This window comes from Aricia agestis, chromosome 8 (genome assembly GCF_905147365.1).
Source record: "Aricia agestis chromosome 8, ilAriAges1.1, whole genome shotgun sequence".
In the NCBI taxonomy this organism is placed as follows: Eukaryota; Metazoa; Arthropoda; class Insecta; order Lepidoptera; family Lycaenidae; genus Aricia; species Aricia agestis.
Window position 1 is genome coordinate 18,258,888 of NC_056413.1, and position 26,456 is coordinate 18,285,343.

At 36.1% G+C, this 26,456-nt stretch overlaps 1 protein-coding gene across 2 annotated transcripts in view; it reads left to right on the top strand.

The window, feature by feature from the left end:
• Positions 1 to 26,456, top strand: part of LOC121729830 (ecdysone-induced protein 74EF) — a 196,616-nt gene that overhangs the window by 84,301 nt on the left and 85,859 nt on the right. The window contains exon 8 of one of the 2 annotated variants that reach the window (XM_042118465.1): positions 23,315 to 23,359. The exons of the other annotated variant lie outside the window; for it this stretch is intronic. Within the exon in view, the coding sequence (XP_041974399.1) occupies positions 23,315 to 23,359 (45 nt within the window). The remainder of the gene's footprint in view (positions 1 to 23,314; positions 23,360 to 26,456) is intronic. 2 annotated transcript variants of the gene reach the window in all.

Sequence of the window (26,456 nt, forward strand, 5' to 3'; positions counted from 1 at the left end):
GTAAAAAGTAATAACATAAAAAGAAAAAAAAACATTGCTATTAGATGTTACAGTCTTAATTACAAGATTCATTCCTACAAACTCTTTCTGTACAGATTTTCATCAAAATTTATTTTATGACTTCTCTTTACTTTCATACAGCTTTGTATTACTGTAAACCAAACACGTGTATGGCTTACTAAAATTAGAAACTTATAAAATTTTGGTCAAGTTTATACTAGATAGTAGATCTCACTGGTTTGTATTTAGGTTGACACACATTACACATTGCAACTTATCAATCAATGAATCTAATGTAGCCCCAAGCATGAATAAGTAGAATAATTTACTTCTGAAAGGCAATTAAAAAAATTAGATACCATGAAATTAGGTTCATTCATTTCTCATGTAAAATGATTCATTGGTATATTATTCGGACTAATCTGCTGGCTATTCCACTGGAAGTATTAAACTTTTAATAGTGATTCTCGTATGTGGGTAAACGCAGCCCGTAAAATATTACACCAAATGGTTTCTAATTTATGAGAAGTTTTCATTGAGAACAATTTTTTTTATTTATTTCAATAGTTTGAGTCGTCTTTGGAGTTTTGACCCATTATCCTTTCTTTTCTGTCGATTTTGTAATAATTTGTACGCGTATAAAGGTTTATAGTTTACACATCTGCTATCTCTTAATCTACTTTAAGGCCATCATGCCTCAGGACTTTTTTTTTTATTTTATTGTGTTATTTATGTCAAGTCTATCGATAAACGAAAGTGTGTCTATCTGTTGAATCTTCACGCCCCAACCGCTGAACCTTTGAGTCCCGGTGAAATAGGATCCTTTTTAGCCTGGAAAAATATACGGTTCCCGCGCAATAAACGAATTTTGTCGCAACGGAGTTGCGGGCGTCATCTTGTCGGTCATATTTTTATCCAATAAATATATTTATTCTACTCTATTCTTATATCGTATATCGATATACACGCAGGCAGTGCGCACATCTCTACTCACGTACGGTGTGTCGCGGATCGCATTTGGATGCGTTTATTGCCGACGCGTACCTAGTACTGTTACAGCGCGGTGCACTTGTTTACTATCGCAATTTCAACTCAATTGAAGGTTGTTTCATTTGTACACACCGATTTATTTCATTTAATCTAAGCGTAAACAACTGTCACAGTTTTAAACATAAAAAACTCTCAGTCTTAAAACGCCTGCCGAAATTATTATTTTTGTTGACAGTCCAATTTGTATAATAATTTTATATATTTCATTCAATTTCATCATTTCTTCATTCATTAATATTGTTATTTTCATCATCACCAACATCGTTATCTTTGACTAGTAAACTTGCTTTCTTCCAATGTAAACAAAGGCAGTAGGTGGGGGAATTGTATTAACTCCTTAGGTCATTTTTACTTAATGAAACTATGTAATAACTAATAAGTAATAACTATTTGATTGCTTGCTAGGCTAGGTTACAGAGAATATATTTTGCTTTTTTGCATTGACTAGGCTTCCAAAAGAGCTGATTTTGAAAATGTAGAGTATGGTTTACACTTAGAGTACTGAGAACAACACGAGAAGATACATGAACGTTATCGGGATTCGAGACATTTTAAACTATATTTTAACAGGTCCTAGTCTTAATTCTACGAAACTGCGGTCTGCGTCGACTGTACTGTATACAGATTACAGACTACAGTCTATGCTATAGAGTATAGACTATTCTCAATGCAGTAGCGAGTACCTTGAGTCCGTGCGACAACCTGAACCGTGTCAATGACGTACACATATCCTGCACGCTCTACACACCTGTACCTACCTCACACCGGCTCCTTATGTCCACCACATAAGGTTGACAATCGCGGAAACTGCGCAGCAACTATAGATGGTGCTCCAGTTGCACTATTACGCATATGAATAGGTGTTAACAACTTTTAAGTTGCAGACCAGCTTGGTTGTTACTATTAGGTAGTTAGGTACGTTTAGCGTTTATTGTGAACAGCCTACAATATAATAAATATAGCTAAGCGAATGGACTGTCACAAATTCGTATGGTCCAAATTAATCACAAAATTTTGTGGAAAATAGGTGTATTGAAATTTTCTACCCTCGTGGCTTATACCATAATCGCATGCTGCATACTGAACTATAGTAGCAATTAGCAAACTATCTGTTTTAATTTTGAATTCTTATTATCTAATAATAGGAGCTGGACAACTGAGCTTTGCTCGGAGTAAAAAATGCACTGTCAAAAAAATGGGATAACGGAATCGGAAAGTTGAACAAGACGTATATATCTTATATCTTTAATCGAACAATTCTTGTATATATGTATATATATATAATTGAAATCTCGGAATCGGCTCCTACGATTTTCATGAAATTTAGTATATAGGGGGTTTCGGGGGCGATAAATCGATTTAGCTAGGAATCATTTCTAGAAAATTTTATTTTCATCGAATACCGAGTAAAGCTCGGTCAAATAGCTAGTAAAATTTATTACTATTTAACATGTAGAGTTTTGGAAGCGAGTTTAGCGCACATTTCAACATTTTCGATCACTTATTGTATATTCGTAGTCATAACGATCATATCGATGATTGTGTAGTCGTGATGATGATGAAGCTGGTGATGATGATGATGTCTGATGATGATGACGCTAATAGCGTTTCGCAAACTCCAGCTAAATGGGTCATGAGTGTGGACGCGCATCAATTTTAATCCGATAATCCTCCCCCCTCCTGTCCCCCTCGTCCCCCCTCGCTGCCATGAAATAATTTATTCCGTTAAGGGCAAGCCGGCGCGGGGAAATTACATTACTGCGCTCCTAGTAGATGCGGGATCTACTAGGAGCAGCATCAGCATCAACATGGCTTGATGCAGGTAGTCATGAAGATAATATAATAGCTTTTTGTAGGTGACGTTGAAAAGCTTCGATTGACACTATTAAGCCTTTCGCAACACTTTCTGTCACATAAAAAGCTTTTCAAAGTATTTAACCTGCTATATTGCTACAGCAGAAAGATACCAATTTGGACCTTTGTCTAATTGTTAATTATATTTTTTGAAGATCATAATAATAATAAAGCCTGACTAACGTAAAATGTCTTCTCAAAGCTCGTCTAAAGCTCGCTTGCTGGTATATAAATGCCACACATATTGTACCAAAATAATATTCAAAAACACATTTGAACTGAAATAAAGATTAAGGAAAAAAAAAACAAAATATACGGAGTTTTAACAATCATATATAACGGTCAGCGTATACTTGTAATGCAAGCGGTGAGCCCGATATTACAGCGCTGTCATTACACCATGCCAGTTACACACTAAATATACTCAATACTGTATAGTAATGCAGCGGGGGAAACGCCCATTTTCAATATTTTTAATTCTAGTAATAACGTAACGCAAAAACTGTGATAGTTAAAGTACTTACTATCATTATCAAATCCTACTTAAAATACGCGAAAATTTGTTACGTCTTGGGCAGTCTTGGCGCTTATACGACCATAACCGACTTTTATTTTTGGTTTAGAGACACTTCGACTATCGAGTCCCTGGAAAGCATATAGGATAGTTTTTAATTATCCAGGAAAAATTGGCAATTTTACTTTTGCAACTGTTAAAATAGCTCTTACTAGATAGTTTTTAACAAAATGCAAGTTTTTCTTATAAAAATATTTACATTTATACTGTAGGGGTGTAATTAATATTCTTTAAGTCATATATATTTTTAAATAATTACCAATATACTAAACATTTAACACCTTACCATGTGTAGTAAAAGAACGTGCAACAAAAAATAAAATTCCGAATTAATTAACCATAAAAATAATGTCCTAGTTTAAAATTAATCCTTGTTTAGCGTCAATAAAAACTTTTACACGCCATTACCGTCGTTTGGGTGACGGTGGGTAACGTGACACCGGGACACCGGGACACCGGGACACCGGGGCGGGGACTGTTTTACCCACACTGTCACTTTAATTGCCCCGTTATTGGCCCGAGTAAAAAAAAATAAAACAAATGGATGTTATTTACTTATTGTTGCTATTTTAAAATTATTTTTTTTTGGGTTAAAATGCACTAAATACTCTAAAAACGACTAGATTAAAAACTACTTTGACATAAAATAAAAAAAAAACATTAGTTTTAACTAACTGATTAATAAGAAATTTTCTTATTCTTTTTTCTAGTTTTTTAACTAGTTTTCCGTTAAGATTTCTTAAAATTGGTTGCTTACCAATAATTTTAGGAAACTTAATAGTAAATACTTATATTTAAAATCCACTGAACCTAACCCAACTTAGATGGCACGTCAAATCTTACGAAGATATTTTCATTAATTAAGATTTCATTTTTTTCTTATCACATACGGCAACAGCGCTATTAATAACAAAATGACACAAAAACGCATACTTTTTGTGGCGCCTATCTCATCCTACTAGTTCGTTACGCCCCTGGGTGTCGGAATTCACCCAAAATTTCACGCTAACGAATTGTCAGAATTCTTCAATTTCGTACAACTTTTTTGTAACATTTTTTGCGAAGTTGACCTTTCACATTTGAATATCGAATAGCACTTCCGAAGTGATTTGTTATAGGTGCAGTTAAGTCAATTATAATTTAAAAGTGCGAAATTCTAGAAAAAAATCCAAAATATTTTAGAAAATATAATACACAAGAGTTGTTAGACGAATAAAATAATACCTCTTGCTCTCCGGTAGATGGCTATATTAATCTCTACTTATAAGTTATAAGATAGTAAAACTATTGTTTGTTTGCACTGATGAAATACTCAAACCAGATATGTTACCACCGCGCGCGTTGTGAAGCTTCAAATACGGCCCAATTGGGCCGTCTGTTGTTTAGGCTGCATCGAGCGCAGTCACGAACGTGCCGCGTCTTGTCTTACCTAAATAAATTGAAAATGACGTCGTGCGTGTTTCGAAAATGTACCAATTATGACTCGAAAGTAAACAAAACACATGGAATCTCTTACCACATGTCTTGATTGCAATAAATACCTCGATTATTTATATTTTCAATTATTTTTTCGAACAATCTCGAAAAATCGAATTTTCATCATAGCTCAGGCGAAGAAAGAGACAGCGATACGATTCGACGTTTAAAAATAGAACTGTCTCTTTTATGTAAATGGTTTTTCGTATCTTTTGTTTCACTTATCTGTCAAATTTGTCAATGTGTGCAATTTTGAATTTGAAAATAAGTAGTTCGGAAGAGATTTAAGCCGGAAAATAGTATGGACGTAACATATCTGTATAAGTAGAATATCATTGTTTGTTTGTATAAATATTCGCATTGATGAGCTCTGGAAGTACTGAAACGATTTTAGTGTGATTGACAAAATAATAACTTTAATTTAGTATTTTTAACGCGTAAAATGTACTGTTAATAGCGGGATTTTCTTTTGTAAGTCTCGGGCATTATACCAGTTTACTATAATATTTATATCCGATGTTAATAATAATAATAATGTAACAATACATTGTTTTTCCAGGTAAGTCCCCGCTATGGCTGGCATGTGAGTTACAGACCATTATCATACTTTTACCACAAATCAATACTCATATTTTCCGTAAATAGCACTACTTGCCTATTGTCTACTGTATTGCTATTATTTGTACTTGTAATAGCAATATTAAAAAAATCATATTTATGCTATAGCTGTAGTTGAATAAGTAATGTGTATTTAAAAGAAAAAGGCACTAAACTTCGGTTTTGTATCACTATTAATATTTGTGTCCCGTACGCTTCAGTTTGGCTGTAGTTAGTGCTAGAGGCATAGCATCATATTAATTAAACGTAGACTAAGCTCGGAGCTAAACTACCCCTATTTACTACTCTCTCACTTCTCTACTTTCCCCGACTCTCTGGAACTTAGAGGTGATCATTCTTGTGATCAGAGACGCAAAATTATTCTAAACTTAGAAAATTAAATGATGTTTCCCAGTAGGCTTTTCATTTAAATGCTGACTAATGCTATCTTAACAGTGGGGGAGAATTAGGAGGAATATGTTTGTTTCGAATATTATTATAGTGTAGAAGTCATAATATTATAGACTGTTAGGGTCAATTCAGGCCGCAACGCGACGCGTTGAAGTCTGTCAAAACAATACTGTAGTAATGATCTACGCGTCGCGGTTCGAATTGACCCTTATTGTTTTGAAATTATGAATGACAGAAGTGAGCTAGAATATGACATTGGCACTGAATAAACATATTTTTTTAAACTAATAGCGTTTTCGGCATCTAGAACTGCCCCGAGGCAGGGCAGGCAGGGCGGGCCGAACGAATACGAAAATAGTAGTACTAAGTCCAATGATATTCTATGTTACTAACGTAACTAGATTGGAAGTTTACGGTAGCAACGCGTTGCCACTTCGAAGATGCCTGCAGGCATATCTCACATACATAATGACATAACGAATATATGACTTGACATTGTCTTTTGAACAAAAAAGTGGTTACGCATTTCTGAGAATCTTTTGTAAGACATTGCTACTCTAGTATTTTAGAAACTCATTGACTAAGTCCATGTGCTACGTCGGTCATCGGTTTTGTTCGGCTGTTTCCGTATCCATTCGGCCTGCCCTGTCTGCCCTGTCTGCCCAGTGCAGTTCAGATGCCGAAAACGCTATTAGTCATTTTCGTCATCACTGTCACTGTCGCACGTCTGACGTGACGCGGCGAGTTTCGATGTTTTCACACATTTCGAGGAACTTTTATATATTCCATATACTCGTCTCGTCACATGACTTATCCTTCTCCGCACCAATCACCATACCGCAAGGTGCACATTCGCGTGGCAGCGGTTACGTAAGGCGGGCGCGAGCGCAGATTTTCCGCGCGCCCCTGACACACTTCCGAAGTGCAATGATTCGATGAATGAACCTGTGCTGGCAATTACAGTCTTATGACACGTAGATCGGGGGCTTAGGTTTGTTTTTTTAGAATACTAATGTATTTATTTTTTTACGTGAAACGAATGTGGCACTGGCGTTAATGGAAAAGGGTTTTCTCATTAGATAACGAAGTAGGTTTTTTTTTTCAAATCAAATCAAATGTCTTTATTGCCAGAATGTTGTTGATATAAAGTTACGTATATAAAACTTGCATATTATGTTGTATAGGATAATTAACTAATAAATGTTACGGTTCTCGCAAAGTAAAAATCTGTATGTTAAAAAGAATAGGCGGAATTTGTTTAAATTATAAATAGGTACGGATCTAGTTCCTTTTTCCTATTAAACATACATAAATATTAACATTATACATAATCTAAAATCGTTTAAATGACATAAAACAGAAAACGTTGCATTTATTATGGAAACCTTGAGAGTTGTGTTAATTTTAGGCATTAACTCCTTATAAGTTGTCGTTTGTAGCTTTGGTCCGTTTTGACCGTACACGGCGGCCGAAGGCTAGGTCCCTCTCTTCACTGTACTATCATCATCATAATATCTATGTTCTTCACAAGTACAAAGAAAAGTAAAAAGGAAAGAGTGGGCGGGCAATTTCCCCATTTTCTACTCCACGCAAAAAAGTGTAAAATGCCGACAAAGGAATTATAATATTTAAGGACCAATGCTTTTCAACAAAATATGTCGGAAAATAAACTAAAATTTATAATTATAATATATTTTATGTTTATTTAATGTCTATTCAGACAAAATGTAACAAAACGCGAAAGAAACCGAAGAGTACTGAGTCTGTATCGTTAGGGATAGAAAAACAAGCCTTTAATTTACATCCCAAAATTAGTAACGTGTTTGTATTTAATATACGCTTTGTTAGTCCGTTCAGAATTATTTTGCCTCTTACAGGATCTTTGTGTCCATGACATAAGGTTCACTGAAACTTCAAGGCAAACTATACATACATTCCCCTAAAATTCCTTGCCTTTGACACATAGTACTTTATGTCAGAGGTTCCTAAACAGTACGCCCGAGCCTAGGGGTTGTGTAGGAACTGGGAGGTATACAAAATTACACCATTTAAAAGCAAAATACAAATTAAGTATTTGTATATTATTAATATATTATTAAGTTCAGTAAAGTGAAAAAAAAACTCAATTACTATTTGAAGTGTTAATATTTGCACTTATTAATCATCGTTTATTAATATACTAATTTATTTATTTATTTTAAAAAGCTAGCACAACGTTTCAGTATTCCACAATATTAATAAAACATTTAAATCATTAATGCAATGCAACTTTTTATTCCTTGTTCAATCCAATACTTATCCTATTAAAAATCAAAATAATATTATCATATACGACAAAGAACCTCCTATTAGATTATTTTTTAGTTTGATAGAAAATAAGTTAGTTCGAACAAGGACCAAATCTGTAAAATGGTTCGTCTTATGGTGCACTCTGAAGCTGAACTGTATTTTTAGTTTTCAGCTCAACTTAGTTGCGTTGCGGCGACAAGTTTGGAGACGTGAGTGGATGAGCCAGATAACTACAATTTTATAACGGGCAATTACTATTTCGGACAATTTTTTTTTTTTAATTTGAACAAACCTTGTAATTTACCTACTTCATTATCTGGCTGTACAATCCATACTAATATTATAAATGCGAAAGTGTGTCTGTTTGACTGTCTGTTACCTCTTCACGCTCAAACCGCTGAACCGATTCTGCTGAAATTTGGCATGGAGATACTTTGAGTCCCGGGAAAAGACATAGAATACTTTTTGTTCCGAAAAAATGTACGGTTCCCGCGCGATAAACGAGTTTTGGCGCAACGGAGATGCGGGCGTCATCTAGTATTAAATATATTAAACATAAAATTTTCATTTTTTTGATTCCATATAATTTTTTCCAGCTCATAAGCTTTCATTTATGCAGAAAACGGCAATTTGTTACTACTTTCCTGCTTTATCCACTAACGTTTTCATTGAATAGAACTAGGTTTTTTATAAAATAAGAGGGCAAACGAGCAAACGGGTCACCTGATGGAAAGCAACTTCCGTCGCCCATGGACACTCGCAACATCAGAAGAGCTGCAGGTGCGTTGCCGGCCTTTTAGAAGGGAATACGCTCTCTTCTTGAAGGTTTGTATGTCGTATGGGTTCGGAAATACTACTCGTACTGGTACGAGTAGGATACCAATAAAGATTGGGAACCGCACACCTTATATGTGAGCACAGTCACTTTCAAGCCCGATCTAGGTCCGCGTGCGACCTTAGACACATGTGAGGCCGCCACCGGGGAATGTCCGATTGCCCAACGCTACGGGAAACATTTTGAAAGTCGCCGAAAATATATTGCACAATTTAATTATCGCTGGCAACACTCAAAAGGGAATATTGGGTAATTCGCGCCATAAAATACAAAAAAAAAGGTTTCAAGGAAATATTTTGTTGGTAGTCAAAAAATTATATTGAATTGTACGGAAGCTTTAAAATTATTTTAAGGTTTTATTAGTTTAAAACAGTATCCAAGCTTTTCAAAAAAGATAGGAAGCTAGTTTCGTATATATCAAAGACAAATTTATATTTATCTATCAAGTCTCTAGTTTTCCTTTCTCTCTTAGAAGTAAAGATATAAAACAATAAATTTACGCATTACATCCGACTTTGATTACCTCACTATCTCCGTCATTAGTGCATCTTGGTAAGAATCGGACGTGGTACGAAACCGCTCTAAGGGCCGGGACACAAAAACACGATACGATGTCGTGTCGTACCACGACGCGGCGTCGTTTCACTATGCGACGTCGTGTCGTGGGAACTTACGACGAGCATCGTAAAAAACTACGACACGACATCGTAACGTGCCACGGTACACGGCACGACGTCGTGTCGTAGAAACTCACGACAGTTGTTATTCAAAATTCAAAGAAGACGCGACACGACGTCGTATCGTGTTTTTGTGTCCCGGCCCTAACGGCTGCACTCAGAGACAATGTATTAATTACCTAACTGTAATAAAATGTAGATTTTGACGTAATACTCATACACTATCTGTCAAACTCTTCATTAAAATATTATATTATATATTATATAGATTAACACCCTCTGCCGCACTAAGAGACGAGTAATTAATATTCGTCTCTGAAGTGCGGCCGTAAGGGCGTTAATCTATACGATGACTACTGTACCTACTAGTAGTTGATGTGTGCTGTGTCTAACGCCACACATCTATGGCGTGTTTTTGCCATATGCAGTGGTTCACCTTCGTATGTGGGACAGGACGCAGGAGCGTTATATAACTGACTTAGACAGTAGAATGGTACAGCCCGACACTATAATATTTGTCATTTAAGATGTACACCTGAGTTATTAATTTATATTCCTTAATAACCACTAATACCACTATAAGACTAGACAGGCCCATATTTGTTTAATTTCGCCTTCCACTTTGCATCTATCAGTTAGTGGCACGTCAAAACACAAAATAAAATATTAGGGCCAATTGACTAACTGAAGCGTTCGAATCTTAATTATCTAGTTTCAGCGCTATGAAGAGCGTAGCAAGGATTGCTATTTTTTTTCATGAAATAAGGGGGCAAACGAGCAAATGGGTAACCTGATGGAAAGAAACTTCCGTCGCCCATGGACACCTGCAGCATCAGAAGAGCTGCCGGCCTTTTAATAGGGAATAGGATAATAGAGGAGGGTAGGGATGGGAAGGGAAGGGAATAGGGGAGGGTAGGGAAGGGAATAGGGTAGGGGATTGGGCCCCCGGTAAACTCACGTCTCACTCACTCGGCGAACTACAGCGCAAGCGCTGTTTCACGCCGGTTGTCTGTGAGAACGTGGTATTTGTCCGGTCGAGCCGGCCCATTCGTGCCAAAGCATGGCTCTCCCACGTCTAATTAAATTGGGGATCTTTTCCTATAATTCATACAAGTTAATGATATTAGTAACCTTATAATTCCTATGATATTTTTCAGACTATAAAGAGTGATATTTCTGTAGACGGGTTTTATCTTCATAATTTCTAGTATTGATAATTTCTATTGAGTAACTTGCATACATTAAAACAGGAACCGTATGTAAATGTTTGTGTTTGCTATTATTCATCTAAATGCAGTGCATTGTCTCTTCCCTCCTTCTCTACTTAGAAGTTAGTCCCAAACATTCAAATTATTTCCTTGTAGTAAATTGAACTATCAGTTATACGCAATGACGAGTGGCGTCCCTTGGCAGACCTCAGGAAGGTCGCGGGTTCGACTCCGCTGGCAAACATTGTAGGAAACTTATATTTAGACGAGCATCCTTAGCGGATTATGTATCTATTAATATATCTCTTAGTTGGAAAGATTAAGAATATACTTGCTGCGTTGGTAATAAAAATTAAAGTAAGCCATTTTTTATGGTAAGACTCCATAGAAAACACTTTTAAGCAATAATATTTTGTGTTTCCTGTGAATAAGTTATAATATTTATTTACTAATAAGTTATAATATTTATTTATTTTAGAGATTTGGCATAGATGTGTTAGCAGATCACAAAAGTTAAATATACTAATATGCAAGGCCTTACGAAACCTAGGTATTATATGTATATGTTGAATGTAAAATATAAGTACCGAATTAATTTCAAATAGTAGAAAATAATATGTAATAGGAAATTGTTGAGTTAGATCTTCATGAGGTATTGTAGTATGCATGTAAATGTCAGTCCATCGCTCTTGTTTTCTTCCCAGCGAGAAATTATTATTCTCCATCTCCCAGCAAATCGTCAGTCAGTTTTACTGTTAAGTAACAAATCAAAATAAATATCTCATATTGTGTCGGTGTGATATTTTTTGTACTGATACTAAGGACTGATCGTGTCGCCGGGCAATCACCGAGAGCGGTGGCCGCGGCAAAACCGACCTTATCCCACTTAAAATAGAACCCATGTGAACTGCAAGCGGTTAAAATGCGCAAGGTTACGTGCCGCGACGATCCAGCTAATTTCGACTCTACTGCGATAGTGATAGAGCCGGTCTTGCTCGCAAGACGTAGGTGGTTATTGTAAGTAGGGCGAGTGCCTTGAGAGGTGCATTTACATGGATCGACCTCGCTAGGTCGGTGCTCTCTGTCCTTACTCAGATTGCGAAGTAGTGCGGTTTCCTTCCTTCCCATCTAAACATCTAAACGATTAATATGACTTAAGAATTATTGAGAACCTTCAACTCTTATTTTAGACGATGTCGGCCCTGTTGAGCCCTTATAATACGGGAATCATTCTGTGCAACGCAGTAAATCATTAAATAAATTAAGTAGAAACAAATAGCGTTCAACACTAGTAAATTTTATTACTTAATTTGTTTTGAAATTAAACTTTTTGTGATTAATTACTTTAATTTACTTAATTATCTTGTGGCTTTACTGGCCCAAGATTAATTTCCAGCAATAAATAATAGAAACTTTACACAAACGGTTGTCTAATATTATAAAATTCTCGTGTCACGGTGTTTGCGGCCAATTTCCCCCGAAACGCTTATACTAATTTTAATTACATTTTGTATACTCTTTGGGTAGGTCTGAGAATTGGCCAACATCTATTTTTCATACCTGAAATATTACTGGACGTAAATATTATTTTACTTATATTTTGTCCCAAAACAATGTTTGCCGCCTACCGGTTCAGCTATAGTTTTCGAGTCTACGGCAGCCCTAGCGTTTACCAGCAGCACACGAACATACCGTTTAGGGGTTTTATGGGGTTATATGGGGTAAGATAAGCGACATCGATACGCCAATGGGAATATTAACCCCATCACGGCTACTACGAGTTTTATTTCACGTTAATTTCACGTAATTCGAGGAACTATTATAATTAAAGGTCAACGCCAATTAGGGTTGGCCGAATTGCATTTCGTATTAGCTGATTTACGATTACCATTTAGTTATAGAGACGGTTCTGGGTAAATGTATTTGGTATAATTGGCTGATTAAGTTAGATTTGCTAAAGCCGTAAATGGTTGATGCTTCTTCAAATAAATGTAAACTATATTGAGTGCAATTGCATACCGTCTCTGTGAGTAAACGTATAAATTTAATGATTAAGTGGTTAATAAAATACTGTTTAGTTAATATTTTACTTTTTTTGAAAATAGGATAAAGAATAATGAACCTGAAAAAACAATATAATAAGTAATAAGGAATAAAAATGTAATAAAAGTTGTAGCATAAAGTTAGAGTGTGGAGAACTGCTTCATTTCGTATCCAGCTTTTGCGAGCATCTTAGCCCTTGCACATCGCATTGGTCTCCGAATGGACGGCTAGACCGTTTATAAGTTTACAGAAACCACAGACTAAGTATATTCATTTAACTGTTATAACGATTAACAAACATCTCGATTAGGATTTTCCAAAAAAAATGGCATTAAGATGGCGAATAAAGCAATAAATAAAACATCGTTCTTCTCTCTTCATACTTACGTCTGTCTTTTATATGCCAGGTGAAAAAGGACGATGCGGAATCAGCGCCAAGTTAGTTTTCTCTTCATAACTCGAGAAATATACAACATTAAAAAAATCCGCTAGTACATTAGTACAGTGTTTGGGAAAAGGTAGCTCCCTACTTTGTTTTTAAAGCTTCATTTAAAATAACAGAAGTCGGAAACCTAGAAAATACATTACAGGACTTAGACTGTTTCATTTGTTTAAATATAATGCCTAGTAAAAATATAAATGTTTTAATTTAAATGTAAGTATGTATTATTATTTTTAAAATGCGATTAAATTTCGGGCCTAGGCATAAAACCGTTCAATATAAACGAACTGCGAATTTTACTGTAAATATTCAAATAATATTGTGTTGACTAGTAGTAGTATTGAGAAACAGCTCTAAATATACGTGGTGGTGACGTCACGCGCGCTGCAATGACCTACATAGCGGGTTCGACAGCCGACTGAGGTCGCGCGTCTTCTGCCACACAAACAGTTCGCTGTTAGTGTAATAGAACCTTCGATTCGCCGTGTTGAGTAGAAAACTATATTTTTTATCTAGCGCCAGTCTATTATTATTGCTAAAATTATGGTGTACTACATGACGCCTGCGACTCCTTTGCGCCAAAATTAGTTTATCGCGCGGAGACCGTACCTTTTTTCAAGAATAAAGGTATTCTATGTCCTTACCCGGAACTTAAAGTATCCCCACACCAAATTTCAGCTAAATCGGTTCAGCTGTTTGGACGTGAAGAGGTAACAGACAGACACATTTTCGCGTTTATAGTATTAGGTATGGAAGTATGGATTAATCCTTTTGATGTGTAAGTTGTATTGCTTTAAATTAAAGTCTTCATCAGCTTCAAATAACTTTGTTTATTGTTTTGGTGTCCTTGTTTTAACTTAGATCGAATCAAACCCTAGGAACATAGATCCATAACTGATTTGATGATGATAAATTTGATGATAATTCCATAAAATTCTTCCCGATAAGCAACAGCTATCAAAATCTAACGTCGAAAGTATCGTATGTTTGTGTAAAGTTTCTGTCAATATTCTGATATGACGTGTGCAACATGTCAGATTTTAGTCGTATTGTTAACTGTATGAGCTAGTGGCGCCCTCTGCTTGGACCTTTGCTTAATATTCTCTATTCATAGATTTCATATGATCTGAATCTATCTATTCATAGATAGATTCAGATCATTTTCTTCAAACTTTTTCCGAACTAAACTTAATTTTCTTTTGAGCACAGTATTAATCAACCGTTAGTATTATATTGTTCATTTTTCACGTCTGATAAAATATGTATAATTTTATTTACCGAACGAGCCCGCTATCCGCTGGGAGCTATCCATTTTAACACAGACAAACTAAATTGCTTCCAGGAATCCTAACAACATAATGCTTGTTATGTTTCGAGTGCCTAAAAAGTATTTTTGTGACGTTACCGTGTTGTCCTGGACTTACGGCTGCATTTCCACCGGAGCTGAGGTAAGCTACGTTGCGTGGAATGTGTTTTAAGAACTAATAAAAACGCTTCATTTGCCTGACAACTTTCAGCGCAACGATTCTATTGGTTCTTATAAAACACATTGCTCGCAATGCAGCTTAGCTCATCTCCGGTGGAAACGCAGCCTGCAAAGCGCGGAAATCCGTGGAAAGCTTTTTTCCCCTTTACCGATGCAAGATTTTTGTCTGACAGCTGCAGCGCCAGTAGTTTATTTTTTTAATCGAATGATTTACATCAAAAACAAACTTAACTTTTTAAATTAATATTATAACATAATATTACTACTTATAAGGAGAATCTGAATGATATAAATATTATCTTATACATAAAATTCTCGTGTCACGATGTTAGGCCGCGTACTCCTCCGAAACGGCTTTACTGATTTTAACCAAATTTTATATGCATATTCAGTGGGTCTGAGAATCGGCTACTGGGTACTTTTTATATGTACCCAGTAGCCGATACGTGCATTTGTTGAATAAATAATAGTTAATTGTTACAACTCGAGACTGACGGTGACCATTGTTTGTGCGACGGGATAGCAATGGACGTTGCCATGGTGACACTTATTTAGTCACTTCAATAAAATAATACGGGCGAAATACTTTATATGGCAAAGAAACGTTAGCGGGGACAGCTAGTAACTTATAATATTACTTTGAAAGAATGCTTTTAATCAAATTATTTATTCACTAGTCGCTACGTTCACTTCTTTCTAAGGTACATTAGAAAAACGTTGCAAACATGACGTTTAGTAACTAGCAGATCTATTCTAACAGAAATCCCTTGGAGATCGTATATTTTTGCTCAGTGTAGCATAATTATCTGTAGCATAAGGACATGCTGGCTGGTATGGAAGGTCCTTCCCCTTCCATACCAGCGCTAAACGTCAAAACCGGTCTGGTAGATGCTGAGCCTATTTAGTAAACAAATAAAGCGTTCCTCTTTATTATAATTTTACAAGTAAATAAGATGATTATAATATAATTAGATGCACTAGGATCACAATAAGTATAAACAAGTCGTATAAACAGTCTGTGATAATACTGACACTAGGGACACATGAGACGGTTTAAAGCGTAGAGTATCTCTGTATATAGCGTAGCCAAAATAGCACGGAGCAAGTACGGTGGTTAAAGGGCAGGGCGCAAGGCGACAGGGCGGCAGGGCGTCGCCCCCGTCTAGAGGCCGCCTGCATCCATATCAGTTGAATTACGTCTGCGTTATGTAAAACGTCTTATTTACATTCTGTTTGTAGAAATTGCATATAAAACGATTTTATATAAGATTTTCATTAGTTTTCTGATGGCTTTAAACTATTATTATTATTTGATTCCCCTGAAATTAAGCGTAATGTTTATGCGTAAATAGCTATTTATTTGTCTTGTATCAGAATGTTGTAGATATTATTATTACCGTAATATAGTAATTAAGAATACATAGTAAGATTATTATAGATGCTAGAGTCATGCTTTAGCGTCTTTTAGATGCATACTGAAGAATATGTTTATAAAAACACATTCCTTGGTACTCTGTTTCGGTTAAACGCACCCTAATCTCGCGAAAGAAACAAGATCTTGCTATAAATCCTGGTATAAAATATTTAAAAAAAGAAACCTTAATTTTCTTACTGCCGCTTACTTAAATATTTCATTATGATTTATGATTAACCTTTAATTTAATGGAGAATTTGACAGATAATATTCATACGTTATCTGTCAAATTCTCCATTAATTAATTTAAAATTTTGACATAAACCTCATGGCTTATGTCAAAATTTTAAATTAATTACATTTAAGTAATTGATGTTCGTCTCTGAGTGGGGCAGTTAAACTTTAAAAATCCAATGCGCGACCATGAAGGTTACACTGTTCACCCTTCTAACCGGCCAGCATTAGAACTATAACAATTAACAAGTAACAATAGGCGCATTGTAGACGGCTGGGAACTGACGAAACTGAGGACGGCTGGTCGTCGACTCGGTCTGGAGGTCGGCAGGTCGGGCTGCCGGGGGGTGTTGGCGGTGTTGGAGGTGTCGAGGGTGGGGGGAGTTCACTAAACGCAGGTGCTGCAGACTGCACGGTATTAGATAAGCCGAATCGCTTATGTCTGAACCCAAATGGATTATACTTGTTAACTCATAGTTAATGTAAGTTGTCTATTTTATGTGATGCTTTTATTATAGTACGAGAATATTTTTTCGGAATCAAATGTAGTCTATGTGTTTATATAATAGATCCTAATATAATATAGGCATGTCTAAAACGTAATAATATATAATAGAGGCATGGCTACTATAACTTTGCCTTTGATGAGGCTCCGTTTAGTAGTTTTTGCATAAAGAAGTAACAAAAAACACATGCTTACAAACTGTTGTCTCAATAAGCCACCAATTTTGATGAAACGTGGCATTGTTATTTATGAAACCATAGAAAAGGATATTTTTGTGCGCACACACACGTGTTGTCTAAGTGTCGAAACGCACTTTGCCGAAAATACGCGGCCGAAATTGGCACGATTACGCCTGCAACTGCAATGTGTTTTAAAATACCGATGACACACCATGCCGAAATTACGTCGCGTTATATTGTATGCGTAGCGCATTGCTGACGTAATCATGCCGAACTTCGGCCGCGTTTTTCATCCTAGTGTGTTTAGACACCAATATTAAAAAAAGGTATATTGATTATACAATAAATTGACAATGAAATGAATGCAAATAAATACAACAATCTCGATACAGTTTGTTGAACGTCTCAGTCTGACTTATTGGCAACATGAATATTTACCAGCTTGTAATTTATGTAGTCTTGGAAGCCCGGACGATGCTTTGACTATGATTCATTTGTAGACCGATTGCCGTATTCGTTACCACATAATATTAACGCTCACCCACAACAATTTCGGTGGTGACCAAATCAACACGGCACCCAAGTGTGTGCGCAGTACACTCTTCCTTTACTGTCGGAACCGAATAGGACGGAAGCGCAACACGAATGGTGGATTTTGATTTATTAACTATTTCATTTTTGATTAATCAAGAATAAAATAATTAGTACTATTAAATCATATTTTACAAATAGTCTCCAAACTGTACATCTCTAAACAACATACTTAAACCTTCACTTAAGTATTTTACTCCTCAAAATATCTGATAATGTATTCCAAAACTCCATGTTTGAAACGGCCTAGCCATAACCACATAAACGCTTGACATTGAACCTGTAACCGGCGTCCGCCCTTTCCGCCCTATCCGCCCTGCGCCGCCCGCCCAAGTCGTCGGCCGCCCCGGCAAGGGCGCGCTGTTCCGCGTCCTTCAGCCCTGCAATGTTATTGATAATGTACGGTTAGATAGTAAAGTCTTGTCGCATTATGTCATCGTAAAAAGAAATTATTATTTTCTTAAGTGGTAATTAATGTTAAGTTATTTCTTGTCTATTTAAAGGAACTACAGAAATGGAATGTATTAATATAACTTCAAACCAATCGTGTTGCTGAAATAGGATAAAGGAAAATTCTTATAATAATGCTGAATATCAAAGATCTTTGAGTTTTAGTGCAATCAATAATATTTTTCAAATCATACTTTTTTTGAACTGAAATGTTTTCTGTAAAAAATATTCCACCTTCTTTTCTCAAAGTTTGTTTTGAAGTTTTGGCGTGAAGAGGTAACATGTCTGTTACATGCTGGATTCATAATAATTATTCAAATTAAAATATAATATTGTCGTATATAATCTCATTTAAGTAGGTATCTTTATAATAATTACAAAATGTGTTGTAAATGAATATTCGAACCGTACGTTGTAAAAAACAACCTTCCCTGCAAGTCTAGGCGGCGCGCGGCGCGGCGTAGCGGGTCGTAGCCCCGGCGTAGCGCCCTCTACGCCGTAGCGCTTATGTAACCGCTGACACCGACAGTCGACACCTGACAGCCGCCCGCCGCCCGCCGCCCGCCGCCCGCCGCCCGCCGCCCGCCGCCCGCCGCCCGCCGCCCGCCGCCCGCCGCATCGGCATCATCAGTGCGATGCAGTTTAAGAGTAATTTGCTTTAGGGATACTTTTAATAAAATAAAAAAATGGTAATAATATATTACATGAATAAGTTGTATTAATTTCAAAAAGTAAAGGCTATAATTGGAATAAGTTAAGGTAATTTAATTTACATATATGTCTACGTTAAGCTAACTCGATATAACTTAAAAAATAATAATGATTAATTAATAAAAAGTGATGTAATGTTTTTAACTAATTAAATATTTTTCTAACGTAATAAAACCTAATATTATTATTTTACTAGGACGTTCTTTCTTGTAAACTTTTAAATTTGTTTGTTTAAAAATTTTACAGTTGATTTATTCACGATATTTTTGTATGGTAATAAGGTTTAATTATACGTATATAGCGCAAGTTATCACTCATATTTCTGAGCTCTAACTATAATCTAGAACAGATACATCTCAATAAGAAAAGTAAATTTCTCTCGTATAAAAATGAAAACCTAAAAACTCATAACACCACCCAACATTTCTCGTGCATAATATAATCTCCATTACTAGTACAGTGTAATACCCGACAATGTCAGAGGTTTCTGTCGGACGTCCTGTCAGTAACCCCCGGCCCCCGGCCCGCCGGCCCGCCGGGTGAGCGGCCCGCCGACCGGGTCGACCGTCAGAGGTGAAATATACCAGGGTTACAGACGGGTTGTAGGAGGTAGTTTGGTTGATATCTTATATTTAATATTATTCGTAGTTTCAAGCACTGTCAGAAATAGTGGTCAGCACGGATAGGAATCAATTAAGAATCCTTACCAGAAGCCTAACTGGGCACTGCAAGCTCAATAAGCACCTTAACAGAATAGGTGTTAGTAGCTTAACGACTTGCAGATTCTGCGAGGAGGAGGACGAGACACCTATACACCTTCTCCTTGACTTAACTGCTCCTGCTCCTGCTCTACTACAGAGCAGGAGCAGGCACCTTGGTTGCTACGAATACTCATCCACAGACGAAATTCATGGCACCAAACCCAACCACATCGTTCAATTAATGAGCAGCATTGGGTTGGGGACGTTACTCTAGTGCGAAGGAGTCACGATAGATCATCAAGGGTCGCAGTGACATCAGGGCTACTTGACCTGCTTTCAGAACAAAAAAAAAGTTTCAAGCAAATTTTTCGCTATCAGTTTCTATTTTCATAATTTTTTGTCTTACTTTGTGGTAATTTTGTTCTACATTATAACGAAATTGGAATACAACCAAAGATTATTCGTTTTGTTACATAATAGTTACCATAGGTAACATAGGTGTACTTCTTGTTTAATTTTTGAATGATATTCGTTTAATATATTTAACATGATAAGTTAATAATATTTAAAATCACAAAATCACAAACAAACGTCAAAAATGTATTGTTAAACCCACGTAAAAAACATATATATTCGTGGTGTACAATAAAGATTATTATTATTATTATTATTATTATATAACTACGACTCTTATGACTTTCAGGATCGCATGTTGAATATATCGTCTGCCCATTTTGTTACAAAACTTACTGCTGTACTCAGAGATGGATATTAACTACTTAACTTAATTAAATTAAGATTTCAAACTCTTCAGTTGGACTTTAACCATCACCCACCCAACCAAGTAAGATTTCCAAAAAAACTTCTAGTAACTTTCTTTGACTGTATCACTCGCTACTATTATATTTTCTCCTTTTTCGAATTTTCAAACCATGCAATATTAAAATACAAAAAATGATTTATAGGACACGATCACATTATATTTGCAATACCAGAGGCTTCTTCAAGTGCGTTGCTGGCCAAGAGGCCAGATTCTAATAATGATCAATTCAATTCAATTTCTTTATTTGCAAAATGTGTGTTAGTAAAGATGTTAAGGGATTTCACAATGGTACCATCACATCAAGAGATCATTATTAGAATCTGCTCTCCCTATTGCCGCATATCACACGAAAGCATCATTTTACACCAGTTTACCTATGTTAGCAGGTTGACAAACAGACATTGCTAATAATATTTAAATTATAAAATACAAATATATTTAGGTTTTTTATTATTACTATTGTTACGACTTACGAGAATAAATTGGTAAGCTGATTATTACAATATCAATTAAATAACATTCGAAGCATCTTCATACATGTTTAATCATTATGTATATCGTACATAATGATTAAACATGTATTTCATCCCAATATACAATTACACAAGCGAATAATTAACACGCACACAACGATACTACCGTCCTACACACATACAAGCGCACTCACACAGGCGCAACCGTCTAGACGACGCGCGGTTCCGGGGACTCGACATTCGTCAGTAGGATAGGTCACGGACCACGGTCACCGCCTCTTGCTCTAACGCATAGCGCCCTCTCGCTCTCGCTGCATAACGTCCCAGTGCATTCGACTCTCGATCCTATTGCGCAACGCTAAAAGCTAGATTTCCCTAGCGGGATTGGCAGGTAAAAATTTCGCTTTCAAAGCTCGGGACTCACTCAACGCAAAAGGTTACATGTTTAGAGTCCTTTATGGAAATATAGCTTTATGATTGTAACGTAAGGATGATAATGGAGTGCGGGATATGTTAGGTCCTTCCAGACTTCCAGCAAACTCTAGGTTTGTCCTTGGATGTTCAGGACGAATTAGTCGGGAATAATAAATTATGGAAATGTGTATACCGTACAGCGTGTGTACACGAGCGTACGTATAGCGGTGCGTGTGTGTGTGCCTTTGGACCTAGGTTTCAAATATGTAATAACTTAGTACATAATGTGCTGTACTGAATGTTTATTTTAGAAAGTACTGGGAATAAGCATTAGAATCTAGATGTTTTAGACATTATGTAATTACTAGGAATATTATTATAGTCTAGAACGAGACAATGAAACTAAAAGGGGTTTTCGAACAATGTGTAAAGTAATAATTACCACGTTAATAACATTCTAGCCTATTGGAACCGCACAAAAGTACAGCTTTTATGTCACGTGTTAGAGTGTGGCGTTGGGTTTTGTGGCGTGTTGAAGCGTGTTACCCTTCCGTCCTCTGTCCGTCCTCGTGAAGGTCGAAAAATAGGGTTGAAAACCCGTGTTTCTTCAAAAGAAAAAAATGCTTTTTACAGTAGAAGCAACCCTATGTCCATTTTTTTAAGTATCGGCAACCCTACGTTCAAGGTCGTTTGCCCAACCCTGTCGTGTGGACATGTCCGGAATATCATCCCGCCAATTAGTAACAGGGATCGGCAAAGTTTCATCCATAATGGACTTCTTGTTTAACGTTTATCAAAATCGAACATGAAGAATGGGCATTGTCCAAAAAAATCACATGTACTTTTTATATTTTTTTTCGTTAAAATAGGGTATTTTAAGAATACAAATTAAATAATTTTGAAATTCATAGGCTAGTTTTTTCTCAATAAATTTTTAAAGTTTCGCTCTGACGTCATCATCGGCGGCCAATAATTGACCTCTGTAGTGTTTTAAATTTCTTTTCAATCTTATTTATAATGGCTGGTTCGTCAAATGCAAGTTCTCATTATGTGAAAGCTGGTACGAGAAGCTTACCAAAAGTTCGAAACATAATGTTGGTCGAATTTATTGCTAATTTAACGCCATTGAAGGTCAAACTAAGGTTAAACATATTTGTTCAAAAATATAAGTAACTAATGGGTATTTTTTTCTTTTATATACAGAAAAACGATCACTGACCTTATTCCTCGAAATGTTTTTGTAATGAGCAAAATTAAAAAAAAATGGACAATCCCCATTCAGGATTATTTGAGGTTACGTTTTATGATTTATTTTTCGAAACTGAAGTTTTTTGTCATTGCTCGCATTGGACAAGTTTACTGAAAGTTTTAAGTGCACACTACACACTACATGACTACACTCTACAATATTATTTTAATGCTTGCTGTGTTTTTTCTGTACATTTTGTAAAGAAAAAACTCTACAACTTACGACTTATAATATTTTCATTTCTCGAGGTGCCAATTAGTCAGTGTCGCTTTTTTGGCAAAAAACTTTGCGCCCGCGCCGCGCGGAGGTGTCGTGACAGGCGATGCGGGTACCTGTCACCTGTCACCCACCTGTCAACGATCCCTTGACAGTTTGACAACTGTCAAATAGTTCCGCTTATTTCTTTCATAATTTGCAAGTTGCAGCTTAGCTCTACTTAATACACGTTTTTCATACAATTTTATAACATGACTTTTTAGTAGGTATTAAAACAAAATATTATTTCTTCATTACTCAATCCATACAACATTTTCGTTCATTTCTTATTTTGAATTTGTTTACGGTAAATCATTACATTGGCGACTAATACACGTGTTTGCAATTCTAATAATGATCTTTTTTGTTTCAGGTAAGCCTAAGTATCTGTTCACAGCTTCAGCAGCAGTTAGATACTGTAAGTAACTTAGTTAACTTTATAATGTTTAGATACAATTTAATCTAAATGAAAACAAAAGTGTATGGTTTCAATATTATATAATTTAATGTGACATTAAATTGAATGTCACATTAACAAGACAGAAGTGTTCTACAAGGGTAACATTGTATACGTGGGAGAGCCATGCTTCGGCACGAATGAGCCGGCTCGACCGGAGAAATACCACGTTCTCACAGAAAACCGGCGTGAAACAGCGCTAGCGCTGGGTTTCGCCGAGTGAGTGAGTTTACCGGAGGCCCAATCCCCTACCCTATTCCCTTCCCATCCCTACCCTCCCCTATTACCCTTTTCTCTCTTGAAAGGCCGGCAACGCACCTGCAGCTCTTCTGATGCTGCGAGTGTCCATGGGCGACGGAAGTTGCTTTCCATCAGGTGACCCACTTTCTCGTTTGCCCCCTTATTTCATAAAATAAAAATAAAATAAAAAAACAATTGTTACCCTTGTAGAACACTTCTGTCTCTTTTGTATTCGTTTAGATAAAATTCAATAACATTATTCAATAACGCTTCTAGTTTTACTTTATGGTAGGTATTGTCACATGTATACGGCAAACTATTCATTGGCACCGTAGAGCTTAGTAATAAACCAAATAAACGGATTTTCTATAGTTATTATTATATTCATATATGAGAGTTATGACAGTAAATTTGTTAACCCAAAAAAAAATTAGACTTTCAAAAAAATATCACTATTTTACTTTCGAGCTATACAGACTTCTAGTTATCGCATCTTACCAGCATCGTAAATTAATTATAATTAATTATGTACGTAATTAAAAAGAAAACTGATCAGGTGATGTCCGTGCAATAAATGAGGGCGATTATCCGCGGGAAATGACGACCACTTTCAGCCTCCATTCACACACTATCGTCTGTCTAGGGTTGCCAGGTCGCTAAACCATAAAGCCGGAAACTCTCTCAATTCTACTCCCAGTATAGCAATAGATTCTGCAGCGCGTCTACTTTTCTGTTTAATTACATAAGTTATCATCATCTTTAAATTAATACGCAAGCGACAAACTTTGGATCCCTTTTGACGAAAAATTCGGAAACGTAGACCTGATTGAAATTTTGTACAATTATAGTTTATATGGTGAAGGAGTGCATCGAGCTAATATTATTTTGAAATTATGCTTTTATCATACATTTTTTAACAAATAAAACATACACACACTACAATGTGCACTCTACCATCTTTTTGAATTACAAGCCTTTACATACGAATTATGTTTATGGTTAAAGTCTTTTGTCAAAAAAAATGGGTTGATGTTTTTTTATTAAATCTGAAATAGTCAATACTTTAAACGGGGAGCCAAAAGAAGAAGATAATTAAATTTAAGGTCGAGTTTGGACCATTGGGCGATTTCTAGTACATCTAATTACGTGTAAAACCGTCCTTAATTTACTAGCACTTTATTATAAAATTATAAGAGTACTTTGGAAAAATTAAAGAGAGTCTGACTTATGTCTCTACAATGGCCGGACTCTCTTTAATTTTGATCGGACACGCAATCAAAAAGCCTGACTGGCAACTGGCAACCCTATCTGTGTAGTTCGCAGGTGTGTGTGCAGCAGAAAGTGCATTTTACCGCACGGACGACCAGGGAAACTCTAACATGAACGGTGATTCCTAAGACGCGTCTAGAGATAATTTCAAAAGACGCCGTAGGTTTTTTATGGCATGGAATAGTCATAATTATAGTGCACAGCGTGTATTTTTATGTATCATATTATAATATTATGACCCCCTTGCTCATATATTATAAATATTTACAAAGTTATAATAAAATCAGGACATCTTGTCTTTGTCTGGCATATTGGAAAAGTCACATGACACAAAAATAGAGAACATGAAATAGTTATACGCTTAGTATCTTCATAAGCAAGACGATTATTCAGAAATACCGAATAATGCGATCAAAGTGATAAAATAATTCGTGTGCTAAATATAAACAAATATGCCCATCGAATATTTATTAATAACATCAAAGATAATATTACGTTGCTTCATTCAGGCACGTAGCTCTTCCCTGTTCTCGTTCGTGGTTTTTATTAATAAGCAGGGTAAAGCCTTACATCTAGCTAAAGTTAAATAAAGTACCTCCAAAAAAATTGGAGCAAGAAAATCTTAAAAGCAAATCTTTCTCATCTAAGGTTTCGTCATATTATAATATTATCTATTGTTTAAACGCATGGTTATATTAGCAGTTACTATGAGCGTCCGTGGCCTAATGGGTAGACCTTTGGTTCGCACTCTTAGAGGGTGCAGGTTCGAACCTCGGTGGAGGCGTGTACCTATGAGACATTTTCTGATCTCAAGTACATAATACGGTGAAGGAAAACATCGTGAGGAAACCCGCACATAGTTGGTCCCAGACGTATTGACTAGTTCTTTCCTCTGGACTAGGACGACTATGATGCGAGAATGCCGTATGCGCTTGGGCAACCATACGGACATTTAAAAATCTTCTCCCAGGCACTACAGTATTTGAGGAGTGGTTACTTCGCTCTAAAAAATACTGTATAAATCATCCATAACGGATGTAAAGGCCTAGTTTTTTTTTTTATTATGAATACATACAGACGCAAAACCAAACTCTCTTTTTAAAGTACTAGCTTGACATTGGTACACTTTCTTGACTACGATTATTCTAATATCTTAAGATAGGTCCTTGTTGCTATTTCTCATGTATCGCCTGCACTCAGCCAAACCCCGCCCCCCGGCGGCTCGCGAGAGTTATAGCTGCTGTATTGACATACAGACACACAGACTCACTAATAGTTGACATCAATCAAAATTAATTACACTCTTGTAACACTTTCCTATCGGTGTGCTATCGGCAGGAAAATGTATTTTAGCATTAGTCTTTGTTTGATAGAGTTGTTAGATTATTTTTAGACGCACGGTATATTTGCCATTTATATTTGGTTTGTTCGAGAATCTAGTAAGTTTTATTATTATGATTAGGGCATAAATCTACTGCGTTTATATGTAGATTTGTCATACTTGGAAGAAAATGCCAAAATGCCAAATTTCAGCGGAATCGGTTCAGCG